The sequence below is a fragment of the Boeremia exigua genome, assembly GCF_020726555.1.
Source record: "Boeremia exigua strain MPI-SDFR-AT-0100 chromosome Unknown C7974scaffold_2, whole genome shotgun sequence".
Lineage (NCBI taxonomy): Eukaryota > Fungi > Ascomycota > Dothideomycetes > Pleosporales > Didymellaceae > Boeremia > Boeremia exigua.
The window spans coordinates 1,584,947-1,609,339 of NW_025763519.1; the positions used below are offsets into that span (position 1 = coordinate 1,584,947).

General features: G+C 53.0%; 11 protein-coding genes across 11 annotated transcripts; 6 read left to right on the forward strand and 5 right to left on the reverse strand.

The window, feature by feature from the left end:
- Positions 1 to 285: 285 nt before the first annotated feature.
- C7974DRAFT_385660 (peroxisomal membrane protein pex16) lies at positions 286 to 1,822 on the forward strand. Its single transcript, XM_046140976.1, has 4 exons — positions 286 to 578; positions 630 to 665; positions 718 to 1,552; positions 1,601 to 1,822. The coding sequence occupies exons 1-4, from the start codon at positions 431 to 433 to the stop codon at positions 1,722 to 1,724; spliced, it is 1,143 nt and encodes a 380-aa protein (XP_046001551.1). The 5' UTR covers positions 286 to 430; the 3' UTR covers positions 1,725 to 1,822.
- A 118-nt stretch (positions 1,823 to 1,940) lies between these two features.
- Positions 1,941 to 3,579, forward strand: C7974DRAFT_385665 (maintenance of mitochondrial structure and function-domain-containing protein). The gene is made up of 3 exons (XM_046140977.1): positions 1,941 to 2,338; positions 2,432 to 2,703; positions 2,755 to 3,579. The coding sequence occupies exons 1-3, from the start codon at positions 2,155 to 2,157 to the stop codon at positions 3,379 to 3,381; spliced, it is 1,083 nt and encodes a 360-aa protein (XP_046001552.1). The 5' UTR covers positions 1,941 to 2,154; the 3' UTR covers positions 3,382 to 3,579.
- C7974DRAFT_385667 (uncharacterized protein) lies at positions 3,580 to 4,608 on the reverse strand. The gene has a single exon (XM_046140978.1). The coding sequence runs from the start codon at positions 4,475 to 4,477 to the stop codon at positions 3,707 to 3,709; it is 771 nt and encodes a 256-aa protein (XP_046001553.1). The 5' UTR covers positions 4,478 to 4,608; the 3' UTR covers positions 3,580 to 3,706.
- A 2,794-nt stretch (positions 4,609 to 7,402) lies between these two features.
- On the forward strand, positions 7,403 to 8,527 carry C7974DRAFT_303395 (uncharacterized protein; the record flags this gene model as incomplete). The annotated part of the gene is made up of 1 exon (XM_046137941.1): positions 7,403 to 8,527. The coding sequence occupies one exon, from the start codon at positions 7,403 to 7,405 to the stop codon at positions 8,525 to 8,527; it is 1,125 nt and encodes a 374-aa protein (XP_046001554.1).
- A 634-nt stretch (positions 8,528 to 9,161) lies between these two features.
- On the forward strand, positions 9,162 to 10,973 carry C7974DRAFT_104587 (ligand-effect modulator 3 family). Its single transcript, XM_046134904.1, has 6 exons — positions 9,162 to 9,348; positions 9,398 to 9,434; positions 9,491 to 9,587; positions 9,639 to 10,422; positions 10,480 to 10,642; positions 10,698 to 10,973. The coding sequence occupies exons 1-6, from the start codon at positions 9,252 to 9,254 to the stop codon at positions 10,780 to 10,782; spliced, it is 1,263 nt and encodes a 420-aa protein (XP_046001555.1). The 5' UTR covers positions 9,162 to 9,251; the 3' UTR covers positions 10,783 to 10,973.
- Positions 10,974 to 11,373: 400 nt separating this feature from the next.
- On the forward strand, positions 11,374 to 12,279 carry C7974DRAFT_303116 (uncharacterized protein; the record flags this gene model as incomplete). The annotated part of the gene is made up of 1 exon (XM_046137931.1): positions 11,374 to 12,279. The coding sequence occupies one exon, from the start codon at positions 11,374 to 11,376 to the stop codon at positions 12,277 to 12,279; it is 906 nt and encodes a 301-aa protein (XP_046001556.1).
- Positions 12,280 to 14,013: 1,734 nt separating this feature from the next.
- C7974DRAFT_447175 (glycoside hydrolase superfamily) lies at positions 14,014 to 16,112 on the reverse strand (the record flags this gene model as incomplete). Its single annotated transcript, XM_046145627.1, has 2 exons — positions 14,014 to 14,633; positions 15,153 to 16,112. The coding sequence occupies 2 exons, from the start codon at positions 16,110 to 16,112 to the stop codon at positions 14,166 to 14,168; spliced, it is 1,428 nt and encodes a 475-aa protein (XP_046001557.1). The 3' UTR covers positions 14,014 to 14,165.
- A 1,233-nt stretch (positions 16,113 to 17,345) lies between these two features.
- C7974DRAFT_385680 (uncharacterized protein) lies at positions 17,346 to 18,461 on the reverse strand. The gene has a single exon (XM_046140979.1). The coding sequence runs from the start codon at positions 18,371 to 18,373 to the stop codon at positions 17,462 to 17,464; it is 912 nt and encodes a 303-aa protein (XP_046001558.1). The 5' UTR covers positions 18,374 to 18,461; the 3' UTR covers positions 17,346 to 17,461.
- Positions 18,462 to 18,640: 179 nt separating this feature from the next.
- Positions 18,641 to 20,896, reverse strand: C7974DRAFT_409113 (uncharacterized protein; the record flags this gene model as incomplete). Its single annotated transcript, XM_046143375.1, has 4 exons — positions 18,641 to 20,469; positions 20,555 to 20,606; positions 20,670 to 20,716; positions 20,764 to 20,896. 4 exons carry the CDS (start codon positions 20,894 to 20,896, stop codon positions 18,641 to 18,643), a joined length of 2,061 nt encoding a protein of 686 aa, XP_046001559.1.
- An 898-nt stretch (positions 20,897 to 21,794) lies between these two features.
- Positions 21,795 to 23,362, forward strand: C7974DRAFT_385684 (nucleophile aminohydrolase). The gene is made up of 4 exons (XM_046140980.1): positions 21,795 to 22,296; positions 22,350 to 22,807; positions 22,863 to 23,283; positions 23,335 to 23,362. Exons 1-3 carry the CDS (start codon positions 22,294 to 22,296, stop codon positions 23,137 to 23,139), a joined length of 738 nt encoding a protein of 245 aa, XP_046001560.1. The 5' UTR covers positions 21,795 to 22,293; the 3' UTR covers positions 23,140 to 23,283; positions 23,335 to 23,362.
- Positions 23,285 to 24,226, reverse strand: C7974DRAFT_385686 (ubiquinol-cytochrome-c reductase complex subunit-domain-containing protein). Its single transcript, XM_046140981.1, has 4 exons — positions 24,083 to 24,226; positions 23,939 to 23,985; positions 23,610 to 23,663; positions 23,285 to 23,554 (listed from the first exon to the last, which is right to left on the reverse strand). Exons 1-4 carry the CDS (start codon positions 24,134 to 24,136, stop codon positions 23,401 to 23,403), a joined length of 309 nt encoding a protein of 102 aa, XP_046001561.1. The 5' UTR covers positions 24,137 to 24,226; the 3' UTR covers positions 23,285 to 23,400.
- Between the last annotated feature and the right edge of the window lie 167 nt (positions 24,227 to 24,393).

The following is a 24,393-nucleotide window of genomic DNA, read 5'->3' on the forward strand; positions in this document are numbered from 1 at the left end:
TCTATTTGTAGCAGACGACCGCCCTTTTCAAAATGCATCATGAACAATGAACACAAACTAAACTGGAATGCACCTGACTATGCGAGAGGCGACTTGCATCTTGCCATGAATGGAGACTGGAAACAGCGCAGGCATTGCTAGCGTTTAGGGGCACAACAAAAAACCAGCTATTCTTAGTTGACAATCGCTATAACCATCTATCATATGTCTTTGAGCCTGTCTTGAAGCGTCTTGTCACATGGTTGCGACGTTGGGACTGGACGCGGTGGAGATGGTGGATCCGGGGTAGGGGACCTCGGCAGCCGCGCGAGATGACTTCACTCCATGCGTTCGGCATCGCGCAAGCCCCAGCACGACCCCTTCAACACCAACTCATGTTCTGGGACCGACTTCGCTGTTGACTTACCCACGGACGGGTGCGACTGCGAAGATGATCAAAGAAGCGACGCAGAATGCTGCCGAGGTGCTGTCGCAGCCCACCAAGTGGCTGGGCATGTACTCTGACTTCATCACTAAGAACAGCAGCGCTGTAACACAGATCGAATCGGCGCTGCGATCATTAACATACATTATCCCTGGTGCGCACAGCATCTCTCTATCTGGCTGAGAAGCATACTGACATGAAGTAGGACGCTACAGAGAATCAGAGATAGCTTCCGAATCACGTACATTCTGCCGCTTTCCTTTTATACCAAAGTAAAGACTAACAGCTCACAGTACACTGCGGCGTACAATGCCTTTCGTTATATCATGACACTCTTCTCGCAAAGGCAATGGCGCAAATGCCTGGGACGCGTCGACATGTGCTCACCCCACACCACCGCTACACTAAGTTCTGGACTGAGAAGTCGCCGACATACAAGCGCATCGCTACGGTACTCCAGATGATCCAATATACCGAGTTGCTGTGGGAGATGGCGGCGAAGAGGAAGGGCGAGAAGATGCGATGGCGTGTGGTCGTGCTCCTAGAGATCATCAAGGCAGTCTGCCGCTTGCTTCTGCTACGGCTGACAAACTCGAGGCCGCTACTATCTCCACCATTGCCGCAAAGAGAGATTGATCCCAGTTCACTCGAGGACTCATCAGCGTCTGCCGATGGCATGGATACCCCACCAAGCGAGCGCTCGGTGGAAGCAGAGAATTGGACGATGCCTAGGACGGGCCTCTCAATGCCCAGTCTCCCTGATACATCAGACATATCAAGCTACCTCCTGTCCAAGGTCCTTACTGCCGACGATATCAAGCCACCAAAGGCTCTGCTCCATCGTGTCAGTGGCAAGGGCGAGCTGGCAGAGGCGCTGTACATCCTGCGGCCAGTTGCATATGCGTTAGCCATGCAGCACTTCAGCGGCGACAGGAAGAGCTGGCGACCATGGCTAATCGGAGTGAGCATCGAGTATGGCGCCAGACAACTTGCGAAGAAAGACTTCCAGGAACGTCTTGCTGGTGGTCTACGGGGTCTGACTGGACTCGAGAGGGATGAGCTGAAGAAGCGTGCTTGGGCGCTCGGCTGGTGGACAATGCGCGGTGCATTTTATGAAAACATCACGAAGTAAGTTTTATTGCCCCCGGCCTAGAGCTCAACAGCTAACCAATACAGATCCTGGATACACGCGATCACTCGGAAACTGAAGAGCAAGCCCCTGCTTGACATCGCTGGCGGTGTTATTGAGGACTACGAGTTTTTGTGGGACCAATACTACTTTTCAACAACAACCTTGTAACAACACAGCTCCGTTTTGTTTTGACTAGCACGAAGAACTTCTTAGATACCAGCTACTTTGCATGCTTTGACACTCTAATGACACGACTTACAAGCTGATTGCGTTGCCACCCTCGTTTTCAAGAACAGTCTTGCGCTTCGTGAATTCACCAGTAACTTCCATCTAAAGGCGGAGCAGCCTGAGGGCAGCAAGGTCTCTAGTATCGTTAACGTGGAAGTATCATGTAAGCCAAGCCAGTGTTCGATTCGTGACGCAGTTGCTCTAGCTAGACGCTCGGGCCCGCGTACCTGTGGCTTCCGACTTCGTGAACATCCTCAGAGCCGCATCAGCACCACCGCAAACGCGCCCGCAACCAACACACCCGACACACCTCGCCTCTTTCACCCACCTCCCCCATCTCTGATCCAACGACTATACGCACACACCGACGATGCCCGCCACGACAGCAGAGACGCTGTCACTCGTGACTCGCACTGTGTCGGTTGCGCCGCTCGTGCTCCTCTCCGCTGCAGATCACTACGGCCGCCAGGCAAAGGGGACACGGAAACGAGTTGTCGGTGTGCTTCTGGGACAGAATGATGGCACGAACGTCAGAGTATCAAACAGCTTCGCCGGTGTGTAGACGCCAATCGTCTGTTCGCCGCTAGCACCTGCAGCGGGGGCGGGGAGGTCACATAGCAGCTCGACAAGGCTAACAAAGCTTCCAGTACCATTTGAGGAAGACGAGAAGGACCCTTCAGTGTGGTTTCTGGACCACAACTATGTCGAGTCGATGAACGACATGTTCAAGAAGATCAACGCACGCGAGAAGCTCATCGGCTGGTATCACACAGGCCCCAAGCTGCGCGCATCAGACCTGGAGGTCAACGAGCTGTTCAAGCGCTACACACCAAACCCTTTGCTTGTCATTATAGACGTGCAGCCGAAGGAGGTCGGCGTCCCAACAGACGCCTATTTCGCTGTCGAGGAGATCAAGGACGTGAGTGATGCACCGGTCTGAACTGCCACAAGTATGCTGACAAGTTTCTAGGACGGCACAACAACCTCCAAGACCTTCGTCCACACACCCTCGATAATCGAAGCTGAAGAAGCTGAGGAGATTGGTGTCGAGCATCTCCTCCGTGATATCCGCGATGTTGCGGTCGGCACGCTCTCCTCGCGCATAACCTCACAACTCCAGTCGCTGCAAGGCCTGCATTTGCGCCTGCGCGATATTGGGCAGTACCTGCAGAAGGTCCTTGACGAAGATCTACCAGTGAACCACGCAATCCTTGGAAACCTACAAGATGTGTTCAATCTCCTTCCGAACCTGTCCACACCGAAGCCGGCACCAGTCGGCGGAGCAACAAATGGCGTCGGCGCAGCGGCGGGCGCAGCGGGCGCTATCGACAACGGCGAGCTTGCACGTGCAATGAGCATCAAGACAAACGATCAGCTTATGGCTATCTACCTCTCGAGTTTGATTCGCGCCATCACGGCATTCCACGACCTCATCGAGAATAAGATCCAGAACAAGCAGCAGGCGGAAGATAAAGAGGCGAAGAAGGATGAAGGCAAGGACGGCGAGAAGGAGAAGAAGCCCGACGCTGTGAACGGTGAGGCAAAGGAGGGCGACAAGAGCAAGGACAAGGCAAAGGATGAGAAGAAGAAGCCATGAAGATGAGGACATGCTCGTGCTGAAATATACACCTCGAGTAGCTCTGCTTCGGTCTGTTGGTGCTGCATGCTCGCCATCTGGACGGCGTAGAAAGTCGACATTGGGCAGACAGTTTGCACCAAAGATACATGGCTCATGACTTGATAGACTCGAGACGATAATGCATCACGTCAAACGATCACCTTAGTATCATAATATGCTTATGATGTATGGAGTGTCCTGTCAATTGAACTTACAAGCCGTGCTGCTACGGCAGGGTATAGCATCTCATGCAGCAATCTGTCCCGAACCTGAAGAGCTCTAAACATACACGTCCTGTGAATAATCATGAGTCTCCCCATCCCGCGGCCCACCCAGCCGCCGTCTCCATACTAACCCTCCTCTCCTCCACACAATCTCCAAGAACACCACTGCACCTCTCCGCCAGCACACAGGCAAGTAAGTGCTTACATACCGGCGGCATACCGTCACTTAGACTCACACCACCGAACATCCACTCCAGATCATCCACCTTCTCCGCTCCACTATCCTCATCTTGCAGAGCATCGTCTCCAGTGGGGGACGGAGGTGTGTATGTAGGCACAGCAGGCTCCGGATGCATTGGCGGAAACGCAGCAAAGGCGAAAGCAGGACATGTGCAATTCCACGCGCGCAGGCGGACTTCGTAGGACGCAGTGCTGTCGTAAGATGTGCTGAAGCGGGAGGAGCGTTGTTGGGCGGAGCGGACGTAGTGGACTGTGTCGATGTCATTGGAAGGAGTCTCAGATGCTGCGGGACGTCCAGGTGTAACAGGTCCGGTCGCCTCACGTAATGGTTCGCGGAGATCTTGCATCTGCACGTCTTGAGCTACTGGCATGGCAGGGCTCGACGCTTGAATGTCGATCCTGAAGCGAGTGACAAGCTTCCGGTCAAGGAGATCTAGTGCTGGCAGGAACTCGTTGGGAAACAAGACCTGCAGCGAGAGCAGCTGCTTCTTCACCGGCTCTGGCACATCGCTAAGCGGGGTTTGTTCCGCATTATCCCGCTGAAATGACGGTAGTGAGTTGAGCAGCTGTGTTACAAAGTAGCGAGATGTAGGCAATGCCGACGTTGACATTACGATCTAGTAGACGTTGGCATGCTTGCCAATGTCTGGTTTTGGCGTAAGTCGGTGAAGGAAGACACGAAGAATAGCCGAATTAGAGTTAAGCCATCATGTTAGTGTTACGCTTGATTCGCGCGCGACCACGTGATGCCATGATACCACTTTAGGTGCTTCCATGCTGCCGCCACTTCGTCGGCCAAATGCGGTAATGCGCGATGACATTCAAGATGCGCGATTGTTGCAAAGCACCGAGGCACTTACCCCCACTAACCGCTTGATTGCGTGAATTTAAAGTAGAAAGTTCAATTGCCAAGGACGCTGTTCGAAGCCGCTGCAAATAACTGCTCATGTGAGCATTTGCGGTGTCGTCATAGTCGGATACTCGATTCGTCCGAGGATATCTGGGCCGGTAAGGATACTGAGGCTGGAGGAATGGATCGAGACTCGTTCACAAATCATAGCCTGGGCGATAGCACCCAGATGCGGACATGCTCGCAAATACAGTCAGCGCTCATCTGTCCCGGCCCTGGTCTTGAGTTGTGGGGGTGAGCATCAATCAATAATTGAGCCGGCTGCCACAGTGATACAAGGCGTCCTCTAGAACGCTGGATCGACGACACTTCCAGCTGTGGAAATGACAGGATCGCAGCTGATAATACGAGTATAGGGGTCTGGACAGGAAATCCTGTGGTCAACACATGAGCGGCAGGCCCAGAGACCGCTGCAGGGTCTTCTGAATGTTGCATCCTGCACAGCCCAGGAAACGGATGACAGGGTCATCTGTCGCAATTGGCCTATCAGCAGACGCAATTGCAGCGTGCTCGGTGCAGATCGCGGATGCAGAGGTGTCGCGCATACCCAGGTTCGTTTTCGACATGAAGCACGGCAGCCACGGCTCAGGAGGGCCGGATTGTCGTATCGACTTCCTACAACACTGCCGTGGACATGGTCGGACATGAGATATTGCGGGTAGATTGCCCATATCGATAAGCGCTCGCCCACCACCACTGCCCCTCACTGCTCAGCGGGCCAACTGAGGGGTATGATGCGGTGATTGGCGGCTTTGCGTGATGGCCTTTGTGCCGACAGCTTCGGCAGCAGCGCGAAGAGCCCAACCTCGCAAAACAAGGTGGAGAGACGATGAGGGGTCACATTCCCTTATCGTACTGCGGGACTGTGGGGGAGGGGTGATAAGGACCCCTAAACATCCATGTGGACATCTGCGGGCTGTGCCGGACTACCAAAGATGGTGTGCCAGAGTGAGATGAATAGCGACTCGTGACCTGCATCTTCAGGGAACAGTGGGCGACGCGTGAACCGCCCCAGTCGACGGGTGTTTCGCCCTTGTTGACCAGCTAGGTCTGGCGACTTTCACATGCCAGATGACGAGATGGGTGTGCGTCCCGTGAGCAGCCATGCTGGCGATTGAGCAATTGCATTGCTGCGCTGCGAGAGATGGACAACTGACACAGGCAATGTGTGGCACACAGTTTCGCGGCAAGACATATCGTCCTGGCATTAAACCCTGCAGAGCGCTGATTGCAGCCCCGTGGCTGGTAGCGATGACCACATCCAGGTCTGATACTGGTACTGTGGTAAAAGCCGTATCACAAGACCTCGAACCATCGGTCGGATTGACACCAAACAGTCAGTCGCGCAGGTTGGCGGCAACCTCGGGCAGCGCCGACGCGGGATTGCGGTGTGCGAACGAATCTGCAAAGGAAGTTCCTGCTAGGTCGCCACCGGCCATGGTAGGCAGGTGGAGTGAAAGCAATTGGGCTCCTCGCACCCCTGGCAAGTCGAGCGATGGTTTGTCAATGGCGCGAAAGCCTGCATGAACTTGAAAGAGCAATTGCTATGGAATGTGGAGCGAGTGTGGAACCATCATCTTTGCATAGATGGCGGTCAGCCTGCTCGTAAGAACGGTGCCTGTAGCGTGCAATTCAAGCAAACGCCAGGCGACTTGAACTGGAGATGACGGAAGCGGTGACCGGGAGTCTAGAGCAGGGACCCAGAGCAGGGACGCAAATAGGGAGCATTGGTAGGCAGCCTGCCCGTGAGCAGCAGGCAGCGCTGTGACACGTAAACGCTCGATTTGGCGAGGGTGTTGCGCCCAATGGCAGAGGACCAAGTCTTGCAGGACTCGCAACAGCTGGCCAAACTCAATTGATCGCGCAACAGCAACAGAAGGCAGTTTCAAAGCAGATGCAAGCGTGATGGCTGACGTTGCGTCGCGGTTGTCGTTCGGGCACTTCACGCACCGACGACAAGCCTAGCCGCGTTCGCTAGGACAGAGCGCCCGAGCGTCGCCCCAGGAAGGAGCGACCCAGCGCATCGCAAACAGCACCAAGCCCAACAGTGACTCAGTAATCCTCTCTGACAGTGACCCATTGCGCACGCTTGCCTAGCCCTGGTCACACACTTGCAATTGGGCCTCCCTATTCGTCGCCCTTCCACGGCCGTGAATGCGAATGATGATGCCTGAAGGGCACCATGGCACGCGCGCCAACCACACACCCTCTTTGTTCGCCGCAGTGGGCGGCAGTGTCTCAAAGGACGGATGACTCTCCTTGTCGCAGCCTAGCAGAACGTGTATTCTCTTATAAGTCAGCCTGCCCCGTGTGTTTCTTGGAAAGCTTCCGCTGGCTTTGCACCTTCTCGCCCTATCTCCGTACCTCTTGTCAGATGGTGTAAGCAACAATTCGCCCGTCAATTGGATTCCACCGCGTTCCACGATTCAACGAGCCATATCACCGCCTGCTTCGCCACCCATTGTAGCCAACACATCCAGCATTCAATTCGCCAATAATTACTCAACCATACCTCCGACCACCGCACACGCACACAAACCCTGCTGCCTAAATCCGACTATAAGACCCCGGACGCCCCCAATTGCTCCCAGCAAACTTCGTGTTCCTGCAAACAATGGCAAACCCCATGAATAATTCACACCCAACCAATCGCCTTACGGTTTCGTCACTCCTGTCTCCACCAGAGATGGAGCGCTCCAACTCCTTCGGCTCTGCAGTCCCCTCAATAGCCTTGCAGTATCCCAAGGTCGACTCCAGCGTCAACACACAATTTCACCTCCCACAGCTCCCAATGTTCAAGATGCCCGCGTACGCCTCGCCGCCAATCTCGCCATTCGACACACAATCCCAGAAGGAGAACATGGACAATGCTAACGAGCAGGGCACACTGGACCCCCCATTGTTTCGCAGGGAGTCAGCAACAGATGCCCTTGCTCCCGACGTGCCTTTGTTCTCGTCACAGCCATCGTCACAGGAGGTGATTGCTCAACACATGAACTCCACGAACTACGCAAAGCTCTCTAGCAAGCCAGCCGAGGAAGATTACAAGCTCATTGCACAGTTCCAGGCCACAGTATTTAGCCAGGCTCTCAAGAACCGGACAGCGTACAAAACATGGCGTGCACAGGAGCGTAAATTTGAGGAACGCTACAGTAAACCCGCTGTACAAGCTGGCGGTATCTACAAGCGCCCTTCGCCAAAGAAACTTGCCCCTGCACCCGCCCCTAGATCGCGTCAGCCAAAGGTTGCCTTGCCCAAGGTGGCTTCTCGTCCTGCTCGTGAACCTAAGCCTAAGCGTACGCCCAAGGCTCAGATTCTCAACTCATTCGAGGAGCACATTGGCAGCGTTTCGCCCAAGACTCCGCGTCCCACAACCACTCGCGATGACCTTGAGTACAACGCCATCCCCGACTACTCTCCACCACTCGCGACGCTCGTTGGCAATGAGAAGAAGCTGAAGGCTGAGTGGAAAGGCAACAAGCTTGACCTTTCCAACGACGCCGACCGCCACCTTCTACACGAGGCTGAGCTCGAGCTTGCTTCCACGCTCCGCCTCAGCTGCGCCACCTATCTTTGCAGCAAGCGACGTGTCTTCCAGGCTCGCATCAATGCCCTAAAGATCGGCAAGGAGTTCCGCAGGACCGACGCCCAGCAAGCTTGCAAGATCGATGTCAACAAGGCTAGCAAGCTTTGGCAAGCCTATGACAAAGTCGGATGGTTCGATGCCGACTACTTCCGTCAGTATCTCTAGCCGCATTTACTGACGCTTTTACTTTCATGTTGTCTGATTTCTATGAGTACCGCAAGAGCCTACGGGCTGCGGACTATGATTTGTTTACGGTTTTCGCTTTGCATACGGAGTTACGGGGTTGCTTCGTCGCAGTCATGCTGACGACTGACTATCGCATCACGGAGTTGATCACCACGGTCCTCCCTTTCACGACGGCGTTTCTGCTTTTGTGCTTTTTCTGGTGTGGCATGGACAGGCTGTTCCGGTCTGGACAGGTTCCTCCCCAACCTCGGCGTTTGTTGAATACTCCCATCATCTTCCTTTACCTGCATCATGCGATACCCCCCTCCACAACATATTGTTGTCGTCCGCCTGTGGACCTGAACTGTCGGTAGATAGTCTTATTAGAATAGCAATGCTTTTCATAACATGAACCATCCAAGTTGCATACATGCACTGACATTTTACTGCGGCAACCTGTGACGCGCAGATGCGCAAGAATGCACCACGACCGTGGTCGTCCACAGACAGCGCTGAACCGGTGGGCTCATGCAATGCAGCGGGCATGGGCGGTGGGTCTCGGTGAGCGGGCTGCGGGGACAAGCCAGATCTATTTCGGGGCGGCTCGGCGTGTAATTTGGTCCGCCGCGTCCGCGTCCGCCAGCAACGTCGTCAGCGTCCGCCAGCACCACTGCGACTTTTGCACCCACGCCTGCCACCGCGGAACAGCGCGGATTTGCCCAACATGTCGCAGACACAGCAGATGGAGGCCAGCGACTCGATTTCCAGCCAGGACCCGAACCGCGACGAGACCAAGAAGACGAAGAGCAGGAGACCCCCGAGTAAGCTTGGCCGCGGCGCGCGCACTGCGGCGATACTGATGCATGGCAGATACGGCGTTTCGCCAGCAGCGACTGAAGGCGTGGCAGTACGTGTGCAATGAGCGCATCTGGTGAGGAACAGCGACTGACCATGCGCGTACAGACCCATCTTAACCCCGAAGACCGTCCTTCCACTCTTCTTTGTCGTCGGCATCATCTTTGCGCCGATAGGCGGGCTTCTGCTCTACGCCAGCTCGCTGGTAAGACCTGCTACTGCCTGTGCACCTGCAGACCGCTGACAGCCGCGCCAGGTCCAGGAGATCTCGATTGACTACACCCTCTGCAACACCACCGCGCCCCTCACCGATGCCGACTTCGATCCGTCCGCCGAGAGTACCCTCGCCGACATTCCCTCGGGCGATGTCTCAGCGTCTTTCAAGACGGCCATGAAGTCGCCGCCGCAGTGGGGCAAGGCCTGGGAGAATTACACGTGGCCGTCAGGCAAGGTTCAGAACACCAGCGTGTGTATCCTCAGCTTCGAGGTCCCCAATGACATCCAGCCGCCCATCCTCTTCTACTACCGCCTCACCAACTTCTACCAGAACCACCGACGTTACGTGAGGAGTGTGGATATAGAGCAGCTGAAGGGGACGGCTCGCTCTGCGAGTGACATCAACTCTGGCGACTGTGGGCCCCTTGATGTTGTCGATGGCAAGCCGTACTATCCCTGTGGTCTCATTGCCAATTCCATGTTCAATGACACCTTCACCGCTTTGAACGCAACAAACCCATCGCAGAACGACGACAGCCCTAGTGTATACAATATGACGACGGACGGAATCTCGTGGGCGCACGAGGGCGATTTGTACGGCAAGACAGCTTACAAGCCCTCCGACGTCGTGCCCCCGCCGAACTGGCAAGAGCAGTTCGTCGATGGCAGCTACGACTCTTTGACCGAGCTGCCTAATCTTCACACGTGGGAGGCGTTCCAGGTCTGGATGAGAACAGCTGGTCTGCCAACGTTCAGCAAACTCGCCCAGCGCAATGACAATGATGTCTTGAAAGCGGGCAACTACCGGCTGAAGATCTACGACCGTAAGTCAGCCCACAAAGCACGACACGTAATGGTTTCCTTAGCTCACATGTTTCTAGGCTTTCCGGTACAGGCATACAGTGGCACCAAGTCCATATTGATCTCCACGCGCACCGTCATGGGTGGCAAGAACCCGTTTTTGGGCATTGCGTACATCGTCGTTGGAGGCCTTTGCATCTTACTCGGTGCCGTCTTCCTCGCCACTCATCTCATCAAGCCGAGGTCAGTTACTCGGCGCTTGATTACACGCCGCTCTAGACTGCTGACACTCATCTAGAAAACTCGGCGACCACACCTACCTCACGTGGAACAACGATCAGCCCAGCACAGCGACGACTACCGGGCGCGCCGGTGGAGCGTAGTGACGGAAATTGCCACAACGTCTTTGTTGTCAGAATGTTTGGTTGACTTGTTTCCCTCTTTTTGCGATTGTACCAATTGTACCGATTCACGCGTGGATACGGATGCTGGTCATTGTATGGATATCATGAGGCCAAGAAGCCCGGAGTTATGGTGTTTGAGCGAGAGACTGGAACATAGTCTATTTTGTTTGGTCAAAGCATGTCATACTCGACTGATTCTCTACCGTGATTGCACCTAGAAAATCCGATTTCAAAAGGAGACAAGCTTCACGTCAATGCTGTCGAACGGCGTGGTACCGAGACAGGTCTTATGATGAGGCCGCATTCATCCTACTAACGGGGGCCGGGTAAGAATCCAGACGGATATCAGGATAGACCGAGATGGGCATTCTGGAACTTCAGGAATCCAGAACATGTACAACGTTTTCAAGACGAAGAATAAAAGCCTCGTGGCTATCCGCGCTATACATTCATTATCGCTGCTCCACAACTTACCTTCAAAACAATCATTCTCCTCAGCAAGCAATCGACGCACAAGTCACTTTAGCAATCTTCCCGCATTCCGTGCAACCCTCGTTACCAACCGCTCATATGCGCGCCCCGGTCCTCCTTGCCTCGTTGGGCCTCCTAGCATCCGCCGCGGACTCCAATCCATCCGATGCGTCGGGCAAGCCTTTCGACTGCGGCACGGGCACCAAGTCTGCAGACCAGTCTTATCTGGACACCATCCGAGAACTCCACGATGGCAAAGGAAAAGGCAGCCTCGCCGCTCGTGCCGCCGAGCTTGCAGCCCGCGACGATCCTGTCAAGATTCAAGCCGTCTTCCACATTATCATGACTGATGCCGCCAAAGACTCCGTCACCAATGCTATGCCTCAAGCCCAGCTGGACTCGATGAATGCATCTTACAATCCGTACAACATCCAGTTTGAACTGCAGAACGTGACGTGGAACACCAACGACGCTTGGGCTATAGGTAAACCTGACGACGACAACGACATGAAGAAGTCGCTACGTCAGGGCAGCTACCAAACACTCAACATCTACTTCCAGACCGACCTGGCGGGCGGTGTGCTCGGCAAATGCACCTTACCTTCCGCCCTTGGACCCAACGGCAAAGACCCGAGTGTCTTTGCTCATGATGGGTGCAACGTCAACGCCAACACCATGCCCGACGGGTTGATGGATGGATTCAACAAAGGCAAGACCGCCGTGCACGAGACTGGACACTGGCTGGGTCTTCTGCACACCTTTGAGGGCAATTCATGTGACGGCCCTGGCGACTTCATCGACGACACACCAGTTGAGAGCACCGCGACTGACGGATGTCCCACGGATCCAAAGAAGCAGAGTTGCCCTGCCCAACAGAAGCCCGGAGAGTTCGACCCTATTCATAACTACATGGACTACTCCATTGACGAGTGCTATGAAGGGTTCTCGGACCTGCAGGTACAGCGCATGAAGAGCATGTGGAGCATGTTCCGCAGCGGAAATTAGCAGGTCGAAGGCGTGGCGGCTGAAGTACGAAGGTGGTGGTGGTGTGGAGCGAGTTTGCTGAGTTTGTTCGTGTATATTCTGCTGATTTTGCTTGATTAGATTGGACGTTCACATGTTCGCTTTTCGCGCTGCTTATTGGAGTTATGTTTATATTGCTACTGTCCATACTTGAATGCATTGGCTTCGATCAGTAACTTATCCACTGAACTTCATGAGCTGAATCTGAAACTCTTCAGCTTCTGTGAAGTCCTCAACATTGCAGCGAAATCGCTCCATCATCAAGATCGATCTTGTGTATCCTTAGTAGCTTATTTCCTTCGGTTGACATTCCGAGACCCTTGCACCTGCCTCACGCCTTTCCTTTTAGTACCAATATCCCGTATCGTGACCTGGTCAACGGTATCCATTTTGAACGGCTTGCAGCTTAGCCTATGCGACATTGAGTGCCCATCCGTAAAGATTCCAATCCAGACTCAAGAGGCCAGCCCATGTCTAGCCCTACAGCTTGAAACATCTTGTGGAACCACAGCCTCGCCTCTGTAAGGAAAGACATTGATCCGCCTTACCGGAGCCCATCCATCAAATCATAGCGATGCTGACGAGAGACAAAATGGTCAAGACTTCTGGAACCTTACATGATGAGGCTGACCTGCAGATGCAAGGAAAGAGAACAATGCGAAGCTGCTGCGCGCAGTGCTTTATTCCGAATGCGGCAATTGCAGTCCTGCATGTGAACGCAAACCCGAACATCAAGAAGGAACAATCGAACATGGAAACTACTCGTCAATGAAAAAGGCCGCCTGTGCTCTGCACGTATCGGGCTGAGCTACCTCCCATACCAATGCGACGCCCTCCATCCGAGACTTCCACTGCGCATACTATCAGGTACCCAAGCAAAACACTACACCGTAGTCTCACCACCATCACTACCTCCCCTCCCGTATACAGTCAGACCAACAAAGCGCAAGCCTGCCCCACTCGACTACAAACGCCACGCAACAGTCTCACCGGCTTGCGCCCAGCGGAGCCCAGCCCCGTCAACAAAGAACCCCGCAGGCCAGCAAACGGCGCAACACCTAAATGCGGTCCTCACGCATCCTCAGATCCTCAACCACCGCAAAGCCTCCCTCCGTCCTCCGCTACGTCTTGATCCTGCTCAAGGCACGCCCCACACCGCAAGACATAGCGTGCCTGTGCAGCTACACGTCAAGGAATACCGTTGCACCGCCGCCCTACACGCCCTGACCGGTCATGTCGAATAAATCTGCTGCTGTCACGCGCACGGAGGAGAAACCGCTTTGGATGTTTGCAACACTCTCCCACTCCGACGATTGGTGCGGACATACGTGCCATGCGGTCCTGCGCTACGTCTTACGCGCCCTACTTTTTCTCGTTCTTGTTGGTACTGTCGCAACCATCTTCGTGCGCACTCTCGATCTAAAGTGCTGGGCTGAGCTAAAGAGAAGGTTGGGTCTGGCCAAGGCGAGCAGTCTGCTGGACAAGAGCAGGTCGGGGCTGAAAGCTGGAGCATTCAGGGATATCGGTGTGGGCTCAAAGGTGGAGAAGAACTTGACGCAGTTGAATGGTCCAGATGTGAAGGATTCATGTGCTGTAGTGTAGTTAGGGTTCATCAGGTTACTGTAGAAAAGTCACTGTCTATCTCCATTAATACATGCAATGTCGACAGCGATCCCCAAGTTAAGCCTGATTCCATGAAGATCTGACACAAGATCGCGATCTTATATATGATGAGAGGAGAACAAGGTTAACTTAAGGATAGCAGGTGAAGAACATGAAGTTAAATATTTACGGAGAAGTAGTCTAAAGTAGACTTTATATGAACAGACAGGAAACTACCATCGCTCTGCTCGAACGATACATCGAGCTCAATAGACCGATACAAACAAGCCCAGTGGTGGTGTCGTCATCTGGAAGAAATCCATGGCAAGACCCCCGGCAGACTCCGCTTGATAAGCAACCCTTTGACCCGCCGCGCAAGGTACGCTGGCGATTTCGTATTGGTTGGCTGGCTGGACGAATGGTACCCAACCAACCATACCCAAGCTACCAATATCGTTTGCACTTATCTGGGCCGAAACTACTTGCTGGTTCACACCAGATACGATGATCCCACCTGGTGAGCGAATCTTGAAAGGTGACATGTCGGGCCAGGAGAAGGCCGGCGGTACATGGAAGACCAGATTGCAAGTCTTGCCTTGGTGTTCGGGGCGAATATCAAAGACGAAGACTGTCGACATGGACAGCGATAGCTGTGCAACATAGCCGTTGCTAACAACTTTGGAAGGGTCGGTTTTGTCGATGGGGACGATCAAGCTTGGAGATTCAAAAGGATCCTGCAGACTGACAGGACCATTGCTAGGTTTCGGAAGAAACTCTATGGGCGACTCAGACATGACTGCAGTAGGAGCAAGTGCAGTCGGTGCTGGGTTATTGGATGTGATCCAGGGAGCAGTGATGATGGTAGGTTCGGCTGTCGACAGCGAACTTTTTACTATTCCGTCGTTAGCACGTACTCTGACATATCAACAATCGCCATTAGAGGTACTTGGCTGAGTAAAACCTCCTAAGCTGGTCGAACTACTCGCTACGCCCAAGGTTCTGCTACTGCTTGCAGTCGGTAGCGGCCAGTTCCACTTCGCATTGACATTAGCCCGTGCAATCCAACCTGAGGGCTCTCGTGCCCAGGCTGAAGAGTGTACGGGCGTATGAATTGACCGAAGACGTGTGGAACCTGAACGTACAACATGCAGGAAGTATGACAGTACAGAAGTAGCGAACAATCGATTGAAAAGAAATGCAAACAATAAAGGTGACAGTGCAGAATAGAGAATAAAAATGAGAGGATAGCTTACGTTCTTGGCCGCGTTAGGGCACGACAGGTCGAACAGGGGGTCAACCTGGGCGAGATCACCCCCAGGCTTGATGCCGAAGGAAGGGCTGGGGTTGCCCCACTGAACGTCCTGGAGGAGGTAGTAGTAGAGGTTGACGTTGTCATTGACCAGCTTGCAGGCAACATCCTCCCAGTAAATGCGTGCATTGTCAACGCTGGGAACAGCCTGGCCCACAGTCTCGCCACTAACGGGCCATCCTGTCTCAGTCACCCAGATAGGCTTTCCTTGTGCAACAGCACGGGTCTGGTTATAGGCGTCGAAGAACAGGTCGGCACCATTGCCTACACTGTTGGCGAAGGCACCCTGAAAATACGGGTAGGCGTCAAATCCGATGAAGTCCAAGTTTTTGATGACATCACTGTTGCTGGCATTGATGTACACTTGCCATGTGTCGACGTGACCCAGCGGAGCGCCAGCCAGAGGGGTTCCGGCGATAGCAGCACGAGTCTGTTTGATGTAGTTGACAAGAACATCAGGCTGAGTGCCAGGATTTCCTCCAGCACCGTCGGCGGAGATGCGGTAGAGATCCTCAGAGCCAACCGAGATGCCTTCGACCAAGTCAGTGAAAGCAGTGCCGTGCTGAGCGATGGCCGCCTTCAACGCAGCAATCTCGTTGTTGAATTGCTCCTGGCCAGCAGAGGCCCACAGTCCCAAGAGCAACTTGGTTTTGGTGTTGATAGCAGCCTGAATAGCCTCGATGACAGTGTTCGAGGTTCCGTGCTGAATCATGGTGTAGAGACGAGCACTCGTCCAACCATTGGTACCGGGCAGGTTCTTGGCGGCGTTGAATTCATACTCGAAGTCGACAAGAAGCTTTGGAGCATCGTTGTTGAACTGAGCACCGTAGTTGAAGCCCTTGATAGCTGCGTTGGCAGTGGACAGAAGCGCCGCTGAGGCGATGACGGAAGATGTGACGCGCATGTTGACAGCAGGAAATAAAATTAAAGGCTGGCAATGCAGTAATTAGGTATAGAAGATGGAAGTCGAAGTACAAGAAGAGTTGGTCAGGGTAATCACGCCGAAAGACGCGAGGAATGAGTGAAGTAAATACTCGATCAGTACATTGCGCTCGAGCTTACCTAGTGAAAGGCAAGGGTCGGGCACGAGCTAATTGCTCATCGGGAAAGAAGCACTTGCGGATCGGCAGGGCAAGGGCTTCCGCACTTCCCGTGGGTACTCACCCTTATTTGCTAGGCCATATGGTCGATTGCCCGAATGTTCCTTGGACAGCATTCACTTTGGTTTCTTGCGCCTCAAACATGACCCCAACTTCTTTCTTGCATCGATAATCTTCATGCTACTGTAAGTACAAGCTCTTAACCACCACGAGATTCTGATACAGCCTCGGCTTGGCTAGTCATTGTCTGTTGTGGAGACCAAACTCTCAACGGTTCTAGAAGGCGACGTCAGGTCCTCATGTTGGCGCCTGCCCTGGTGTTCCCGGTTTAAAATAGCCTGTAATACCGACAGCAAGATTGACATCTGGGAGGTCCATAAACAATCTATCGTGATACTTTAACAGTGAAAGCGAAAGATTTTATGCATGAAGCTGCTAAGCCCTTCGCAAAGGAGGTGAGGGCGTACATAACACAACCTCCGTAGGAACAATTTCGTCAGTCCTAACGAACGTCTCCACTGCTGAAAGTCGCTTGCGGAGGTCGCCCCAGAGAAAGCTCAAGATGGGCCGAATGAGGTCGCGACGAAGTTTAAATAAAACAAAAAGCTTCGCGTAGATCAGGGATGGCATGTAAGGAGGTTCAGGACGGAGAAAGTCACTTGCAGAGCGTCGTCGATAACATCATGGAGGCCCAGCTCCATGGCTGTCCTCGAGATGATGGATATTGCAAGAATGAGGCTCAGCGAGAGTGTCAGTGCTCGCCGCCGCTGATGCTAGGAATGGGGCTGCGCGGAATGATGACGTGGATAGCACTCTGGTCCGAACTCAGGAGAAACGGTTCATGCGCCAGTGCGGGCCGGTGTGGTAGCGCGTGGTATCGGCGTACCTACGTCGGCAGCGTGGCACCGAGCAGCCAGAAGGAGGTGTTCGATGTTATTATGATGGGTAAAATAGGAATGGTCTAGGGTGCTGCGCAAAGCCTGCGATACGAGAAACCTAATGCACACTAGAGCTAGTTCCGATCGGGATGGCATGATGCAAAACATATGTGCGACGGCCCAACTGAAGTGCCACTCTGAGTCTCATGGCGGGCAGCTCTAGGTGCTACGGACAGAATATCTCGAGCCTCACGGAGATATCTGGTACATCCTATTCACGGCCTGTCGATTCGATACAAGACTTCCGCGACGTTGAACCACGCTTCGTACTCTACATCCTCTGGTGTGGTATCATAATGATAATGACCTCCCTCGCCGCGATCTGAAAAGCAATGCGTGTGCTCAATCCTCAAATCCAGCCCTGGATCGTGTGAATGTAGTACGCTCAAACAAACCAGCGGAGCGTCCGTCTCGTAGAACTTCAGCCACTGCTGCTTCTGCTCATCGGTGATCAGAGGAGTAGACGCGAAGTCGGGCATGACATGCAACTTCGCTTTCCCTTTCGTGATCACAAATACGCCCCCAAGTGATACGGTTCGCGTCCTGTATGTATTGCTCAGCGCCTCTCGAATCGCTTCGGTAAAGTTGAGAGTTCCAATTCGTGAGGATACTGTGATGTGCAGCACATCGCCCGGAAGCCCTGCACTACCGAAGAGATTGGCCATCAGCGCGCAATCATGGGAAGGTAGCTTTTCACAGAGCATTCTTCCATTGTCCTGAACTTTTGCATAATGTGTTTCATTGAAGATTTCCTTCGCGTCCCACCGCAGATTCGGCATCAATTCTGAGTTCATTCCAACCACGTGGAATGGCCCAGCCGCAGCTCCCAGCAGCGCACCTTGTTCGCGTGGCATGTCCATCAGTTTCGCAATCTCGAGCAGATCGTACTTCTTGGTGAAGTCTGGGGTAGGTGCTAAGTTGGGCTGTCCACCCACGTCGGCAATGCGAGGAGATCCGCTCAAGCCCGCGAATGCCAATTTGTATGGCACTTGCCTTAGGTCTGGGCATCTTTCGACTGATACTGAGATGTCTTTGAAGTTTTGTGCCAATCCAATCTGGATGACTTTGGAGAGCTCATGCAGAGGTGGGGGTTGCATGTCGACCTTTTTAACCATAGTTTCTGACATGGCGTTGATCGTGATTTGGTATGTAGAGGCACAAAAGCCAATATTGAGGAGTTCTTGTTACTACCTGTGTTGTTATGAAGTAAGTGTGTTGTTGCAATGAGGCCTTATCATGATCAGAAGAAGCGGGGAAGGGTTTCCGTCGCTCGTTCCGAGGTTTAGTAACGAAGTACTGAATGAGAACTTTTGATATCAAGCAGATCTATAATTATCTTTACTTCTAAATTATACCAATAGTATCCGAATCTATACTACAGTAAAGGCTGTCGTTCATTTTCTATATTGTTGCGTTCCGTCGTTTATGTCGTTTCTATCTTTTATAATGTTTCCGTCCTTGTCGTATTCGACGTATTTGGTAACGGTGCGACTAGGTGTTGTGGTAACAGGTGACTCCCACGTTTCTTTCTCTTTCTCTTTCTCTTTCTCTTTCTCGCCATAGCTAATGGCTGGCAATTCGGCTGGCACTTCGGCTGGTAGTTCGGCTAGCAACTCGGCTGGCAACTCAACTGCGTTGGGCACGACGTTCGACCTGTCCGCCTCAAACCTAACGGTCCCATCCGTGGCTTCATGCATGTACCCTTCCCCAGTCACCTCGTACAATGGCCTCTCTTTAGGTGGCAATTCGAACTTGGGCTTCTCCTCAACCTCATAGGCATTATTTGAGCGAGCAGCGCTGATGCGTTTCTTACGCCTCATGCAGATAAGCCACACAATGCCTACGAGAATAGCTACACCAACAACTGTTACGCTAGTGATAATCGCGGCTCGAGTTTTGGGACTCATCCCTGATGAGACCATTTCTGGTGAACTTGTTCCTGATGGACTGGTCCCTGATGTCTGCGGTGCAAATGGGTCGAAGACTTCCATTGTTCCATTCATATCTGAATAGGTCCTGGAGATGCGCATGACATGTTCAAAGTCTTCTGATGCCCAGCCCTGAACAGGCGTTATTGTTGTGGCATTCCCCTGCGCTGAACCGCCAAGCTTGGCTACCAGACCATCGCTCAGTTCGTATGGCTTATGACCTGCAGAAAAGATGCTGCCCCAGGTCATTGTCGGCAGATCCAAGATGGCAATAGATTTGCTTTCCCAATCGCAAATGTCTACATCTTCCCCGTGTTGCGTGCTTCCCCCCAGAGTGAGAAGCTGACGCCCTCCTGCGAGATGGCAAGTATGGCCGTATCGAGGGGAATCACCCTGGAAGACCTTGACCCATGTAAAGGATGGTAGTGAAAGGACATGAATATCGTCGTAGTATTTGATGCTGTCACCTGTTGGATCCCAGCCTCCATATAGGAATATGTTGTGCGATGAGTTGTCTGGGGCTGAAGCGAGGACAGTGCAAGAGTTGATACGTGCCGGAGGAATATCGCCAGAAGTCGATTGTGTATACCAGGTGCTATTGCCATTTGCTGCAGTATATGATGCAAGGTCGAAAACATCGACATCGTCGAAGCTCAGTAATCGTCCGCGACTCTGCGATGTCACAGGTTGGGTTCCATCAAGGACTTTACCACCCAGTGCTACAAGCAGTCCATCTCTTCCGATGCCTGGAACGTATTGCAGACCGCCACCAAGGCGAGGTTGCGGATCCTTCATACCCGTTGTCGAAACGTTTCTCGATGTGTGGCGCGCAAGATCTATGACAATCATTCCGTCGAGCAAAATTTGAATGTCGCCTGAAAGTCTGGCGTCGGTATTCGTACCGTTGTCTGTTTGTCCATGAAGGTAGAATGCTAAGCCTTGATCAGGAGCCTCCGTCGAAGACCCGTAGCTTGGAGTATTTAGGGTACCGATATCATATTGATTCCACAAATTGGTCTTATTATCGAATGACCAAAGCGGGTAGACGTTGCTCTGATCGCGGAATGCGTTCGGGCTGACAGACATGAGGAAAGTATCGTTACCTCTGAACAGGGTTCCACCATATGTCCAGATTTCAGGACTGCTGTAGGGACCATGGAACAACGATCCTTTGACCATAGCCTGTTTCACCCTGGCGCCAGTTCTTGGATTCGGTGTGGTTTCGAAGGCATGCCATGAAATATTCGTCAACCAGTCCCACGACTGTCTAAGATCAAGTTGTAACATAAAAGGATCTGGAAATGTCAGCAAAATTTTTAGGAACCTGATTCCAAGAGGGTTTCATCGATCGTAGTACACCTCCAGAATTTAGAGACTTACTGTAACCAAGTGGATTGTTGTTCGAATTTGTGTTGGAGCCTGGTGCAACAAACTGCGAGGGAAGATCGTCTCAGTATCCGGAGAAGAGAAGCAAGCTGAGTTCATGGTCACGTACCGTCTGTGCACCGCCATATAGGTATAGTATATCATCCTTGACGATGGCTACCGAGGTCAGCACCCAACATCAGGATATATACGGATGCACTCACACTGATGATACCAGCGAGAGCAGAAATATGTAACAACGTCTTGTGGCATCCACGTAGATGGATATTGAGCAACTGCATCGCCTGCCAGCATGAGCATGGCCAGCCCCTGTTTGACCACCTTTCTCGTGATCATTTTGGCTTTGATAGTTGACAGCAGGCTGAGAATTCTTCAATCTCAAGCTGAGATGTATGGGACAACTACAGCTTATGTTCTCCACAGATCGGATTTGACAGATTACTCCGTGGTCCAGACGACGCCGATTGCCCAGACGCAAGGTCATTTCCGTACGTCGTTGCCACCGTTTCGAGGCTTCCCTTGGGAAATCGGCCAGTCGGATTCTGTCAGATGGCGCAGGAGGACCACATGTAGGCATTGCGCCATGGCATATCCCGCGTAGACTTGCACCTAAGATTGGTCGTCCGTAACCGATGTGAATCCTTCCACACTGTAGCGTAAAGGGTTACCAATCACAAACCGATAAACCTAGGCTAGTGAGGACTGTATCGGCATGCTTACCAGGGTACTGCAGCGGTTGTACTTCTATTTGAAGTCTTGCATGCTTACTCACCACGCTAAATGTCCAACCAAGTTAGCCCATGCTCACCTAAACCTGGGCTGACTCGCTGATCCCGTGTCATCGCCATTTTCCCAAAAGAACAACAGGATATCTTGACTTGTCCAGAAGGTCTGTCTGGCATGGGTACTGCAGTACCATGTCATTAGAAGAAAGTGCTGATCAGTTGCTTCCACCTCTTCTTTTCATGTTTGGGGCGCGTATTTGAGGCCATCTTGAGACATGAGCAACACTGGGGTCTAGCTCCTTTGGCGATGGTACGACGAAGCTCAAAATCGTGATCCTGCTGGTTGTGATCTTCTGTGGGCTTTCAACGAAGAACAGCCGGGTCGTCAAACCTGGTAGCTCTATACCTGCATCAGGCAGTGGTATCGGCTACATCAAGAACCTGTTGTAGATTTCATTGGACAATTCGAGCAAGAGCGATTGATCGTGGAACCTTTAAAGAAACCCAAGTGCTAGCTAGGTATTACAGAGGACCGCACGAGCTTTATATACATATTTGTATCGCCAAATCAGCGCTAGTATCTGCGAAATCAAGGGATGATGAATACATCAGAACGAAAGCTCAGTAAGCCGGTGCCACGGTGGGGTGGGGCTACTGCGTATATACTCTTTTTGGTAAACGGTAGTTGCAGAGACAACGAGAGCAACGTGACTGGCTTCTGGAAGCGGGTCTGGATCTTCCGTTCGGCAAGAAATTGACCGTGGAGTAAGTACGCCCTGAGGCAACGGAGCTCGAGGAGGGCTCGATCTTGAGCTAGTGGTGGGTCTTGGCGTCAAGCTCTCAGAGCACCAGGCACCATACGCCGCGTCAACGCCAACAAACACAACATCGCCGCCGCCCATCTCAGCCACTGCGAACCCCTACCGCGACTACGCACAGTTGAGCCAAACATCAGGATTCACTGTGCAGCTCTACAATATCTTCATACATCTCTAAACCACCGCAAACATGGTATGCTCTCGCCCGAGCCCCGCCGAAGCTCTACCTGTGGCTAACAAGCACAGTTCATAGCACGCAGCGAGTATGATCGTGGCATCAACACCTTCTCGCCGGAAGGCCGTCTCTTCCAGGTCGAATACTCCCTCGAGGCCATCAAGCTCGGGTCCACAGCGATAGGTGTTGCAACAGGCGAGGGTGTGATCCTTGGTGTCGAAAAGCGCGTCACATCCACCCTGCTTGAGACCAGCTCAGTCGAGAAGATTGTCGAGATTGACCGCCACATTGGATGCGCCATGTCCGGACTGCAAGCCGACGCACGCAGTATGGTCGAGCACGCACGAGTCGAGAGCCAGAACCACGCCTTCAACTACGCCGAGCCCTTAAGGGTAGAGAGCTGCACGCAGGCGATATGCGATTTGGCACTGCGGTTCGGTGAGGGCGCTGACGGCGAGGAGAGCATCATGTCAAGACCATTCGGTGTTGCGCTGTTGATTGCCGGGTACGATGAGGATGGCCCAAGTCTGTACGTTACACAACACTGCGCATCAAGCGGAAGGAAATCATCTAATCATTGACAGGTATCACGCTGAACCCTCCGGCACATTCTACCGCTACGACGCCAAGGCAATTGGCTCCGGATCTGAAGGCGCGCAGGCTGAGCTGCAGAACGAGTTCCACAAGTCACTCACGCTGCCAGAAGCTGAGGTCCTTGTCCTCAAGACACTGAAGCAGGTCATGGAGGAGAAGCTAGACAGCAAGAATGTGCAGCTCGCGAGCGTGACGAAGGACAAGGGCTTCAGGATTTACACTGACCGGGAGATGGAGGAGGTCGTGGGAAGACTGCCCACAAACTAGATGACGACACATCTGGGTATTAAGGATGAATAGAGCATGTTAGAGCAAGCAAGCACTACCTCATGATCACGACACAGGAATGAAGCAATGCCAGACATCACACCATCACAACACGTCTGTATCACTTGCAGCCAGTCTGACATGGTGAACACAAGAAAGTCTATTCCACACTTGCAGCCGCTAATATACAGCAAGCCAGCTCAGTCCAGCGCTAAAGCCATGCCTCGTATAATACACCCCGTCCTGCGTGGATCAGAGCATTTAGAAAGGGTTGTCCTCAGGAGCGATCTCCTTCTTGAAGAAGCTGCCCAGGGGAGTCCTCATCATGATATCATCGCGAACCTTGGGGACCTCGGCAAAGAAGAACAAGGCGAAGAATCCAGCAACGCCGCCGAAGCCGGCAGCCAGGGTACCGCTATTAAGTGTGAGTGTGGGGTCGGGGAGACGAACAGATGGAAGTAGCTACGTACAACTTGACCAGGTGGCGGGCGGTGATGCCGTGGAAGTTGCGCTGGATGGTGTACCTGTTCTCGGTGTTAGCTGACTGACCATGCGTGCATCAACTCCGTTCCCATGCGTGCATCAAGTCCGCTCCGAGCTCCTTCGTCTGCGGTCATCTCCGTATCGTGTTCAAGCCTCCGTTCAAGTCCCTGGGCAGAAATGAAGCAGCGGCGCAGCGATTCTTCTGAAGAGCCAATGCGTTGTGAGTGACCAGCCCGTTCCTCCTCTTCCGTGTTGCCTCCACTTCCTGCACTCCACGCCCATCCGAACCCCTCGGTAGGAAACTTTGTGTACGTACTGGGGACCAAAGGGACTCCTGTAGGCCTTGTATGGGCTGCGCTGGCTCTGTCCAATTATCAGCTTCCGTCCTCGCACCATCCTCTCGCGGCTCCATGGCGCCTCAGAGAGGCCAATGGCTGCGCAAAGTATTCGGGGAGCTTACGATAGCGGCGATCGACTTGCCCTGGACGGGGCGGGCGGGCTCGGAGACGTGCATCGTTGCGGGTGTGGGTTGCGATGTGGTGACGATACCGGTGGTTGCGTGAGAAGTTGAGAAGCTGGGTTGAGATGCCAAGGAGGGGGTGGCCAATCAGAGGGGAAGGGATTTTGCGGGATGATGGTCAGCGAAGCCTTGCGACCGTCAATGTCGCATATGAACTGTCGTCACTGCAATTGTTCGCTGAAGATTCTTGATGTTGGTTTTCCAGTCTTTCATCTACTTATCTGGGTATATAACGCTGATAATTTTTCGTC

Excerpts from the sequence above, each read along its gene's own strand:
- C7974DRAFT_385660 (XM_046140976.1), top strand. The coding sequence starts at position 431 with ATGATCAAAGAAGCGACGCAGAATGCTGCCGAGGTGCTGTCGCAGCCC. Across the intron at positions 579-629 it reads ATTAACATACATTATCCCTG|GACGCTACAGAGAATCAGAG; the intron begins GTGCGCACAGCA and ends GACATGAAGTAG. Across the intron at positions 1,553-1,600 it reads TTTTATGAAAACATCACGAA|ATCCTGGATACACGCGATCA; the intron begins GTAAGTTTTATT and ends TAACCAATACAG.
- C7974DRAFT_385665 (XM_046140977.1), top strand. The coding sequence starts at position 2,155 with ATGCCCGCCACGACAGCAGAGACGCTGTCACTCGTGACTCGCACTGTG. Across the intron at positions 2,339-2,431 it reads AGTATCAAACAGCTTCGCCG|TACCATTTGAGGAAGACGAG; the intron begins GTGTGTAGACGC and ends CAAAGCTTCCAG. Across the intron at positions 2,704-2,754 it reads CTGTCGAGGAGATCAAGGAC|GACGGCACAACAACCTCCAA; the intron begins GTGAGTGATGCA and ends ACAAGTTTCTAG.
- C7974DRAFT_385667 (XM_046140978.1), bottom strand. The coding sequence starts at position 4,477 with ATGTCAACGTCGGCATTGCCTACATCTCGCTACTTTGTAACACAGCTG.
- C7974DRAFT_104587 (XM_046134904.1), top strand. The coding sequence starts at position 9,252 with ATGTCGCAGACACAGCAGATGGAGGCCAGCGACTCGATTTCCAGCCAG. Across the intron at positions 9,349-9,397 it reads GAAGAGCAGGAGACCCCCGA|ATACGGCGTTTCGCCAGCAG; the intron begins GTAAGCTTGGCC and ends GATGCATGGCAG. Across the intron at positions 9,435-9,490 it reads CAGCGACTGAAGGCGTGGCA|ACCCATCTTAACCCCGAAGA; the intron begins GTACGTGTGCAA and ends ATGCGCGTACAG.
- C7974DRAFT_385680 (XM_046140979.1), bottom strand. The coding sequence starts at position 18,373 with ATGTCAGAAACTATGGTTAAAAAGGTCGACATGCAACCCCCACCTCTG.
- C7974DRAFT_385684 (XM_046140980.1), top strand. Across the intron at positions 22,808-22,862 it reads GATGAGGATGGCCCAAGTCT|GTATCACGCTGAACCCTCCG; the intron begins GTACGTTACACA and ends AATCATTGACAG.
- C7974DRAFT_385686 (XM_046140981.1), bottom strand. The coding sequence starts at position 24,136 with ATGCACGTCTCCGAGCCCGCCCGCCCCGTCCAGGGCAAGTCGATCGCC. Across the intron at positions 23,986-24,082 it reads GCAAGTCGATCGCCGCTATC|AGCCAGCGCAGCCCATACAA; the intron begins GTAAGCTCCCCG and ends ATAATTGGACAG. Across the intron at positions 23,664-23,938 it reads AGGAGTCCCTTTGGTCCCCA|GTACACCATCCAGCGCAACT; the intron begins GTACGTACACAA and ends CACCGAGAACAG.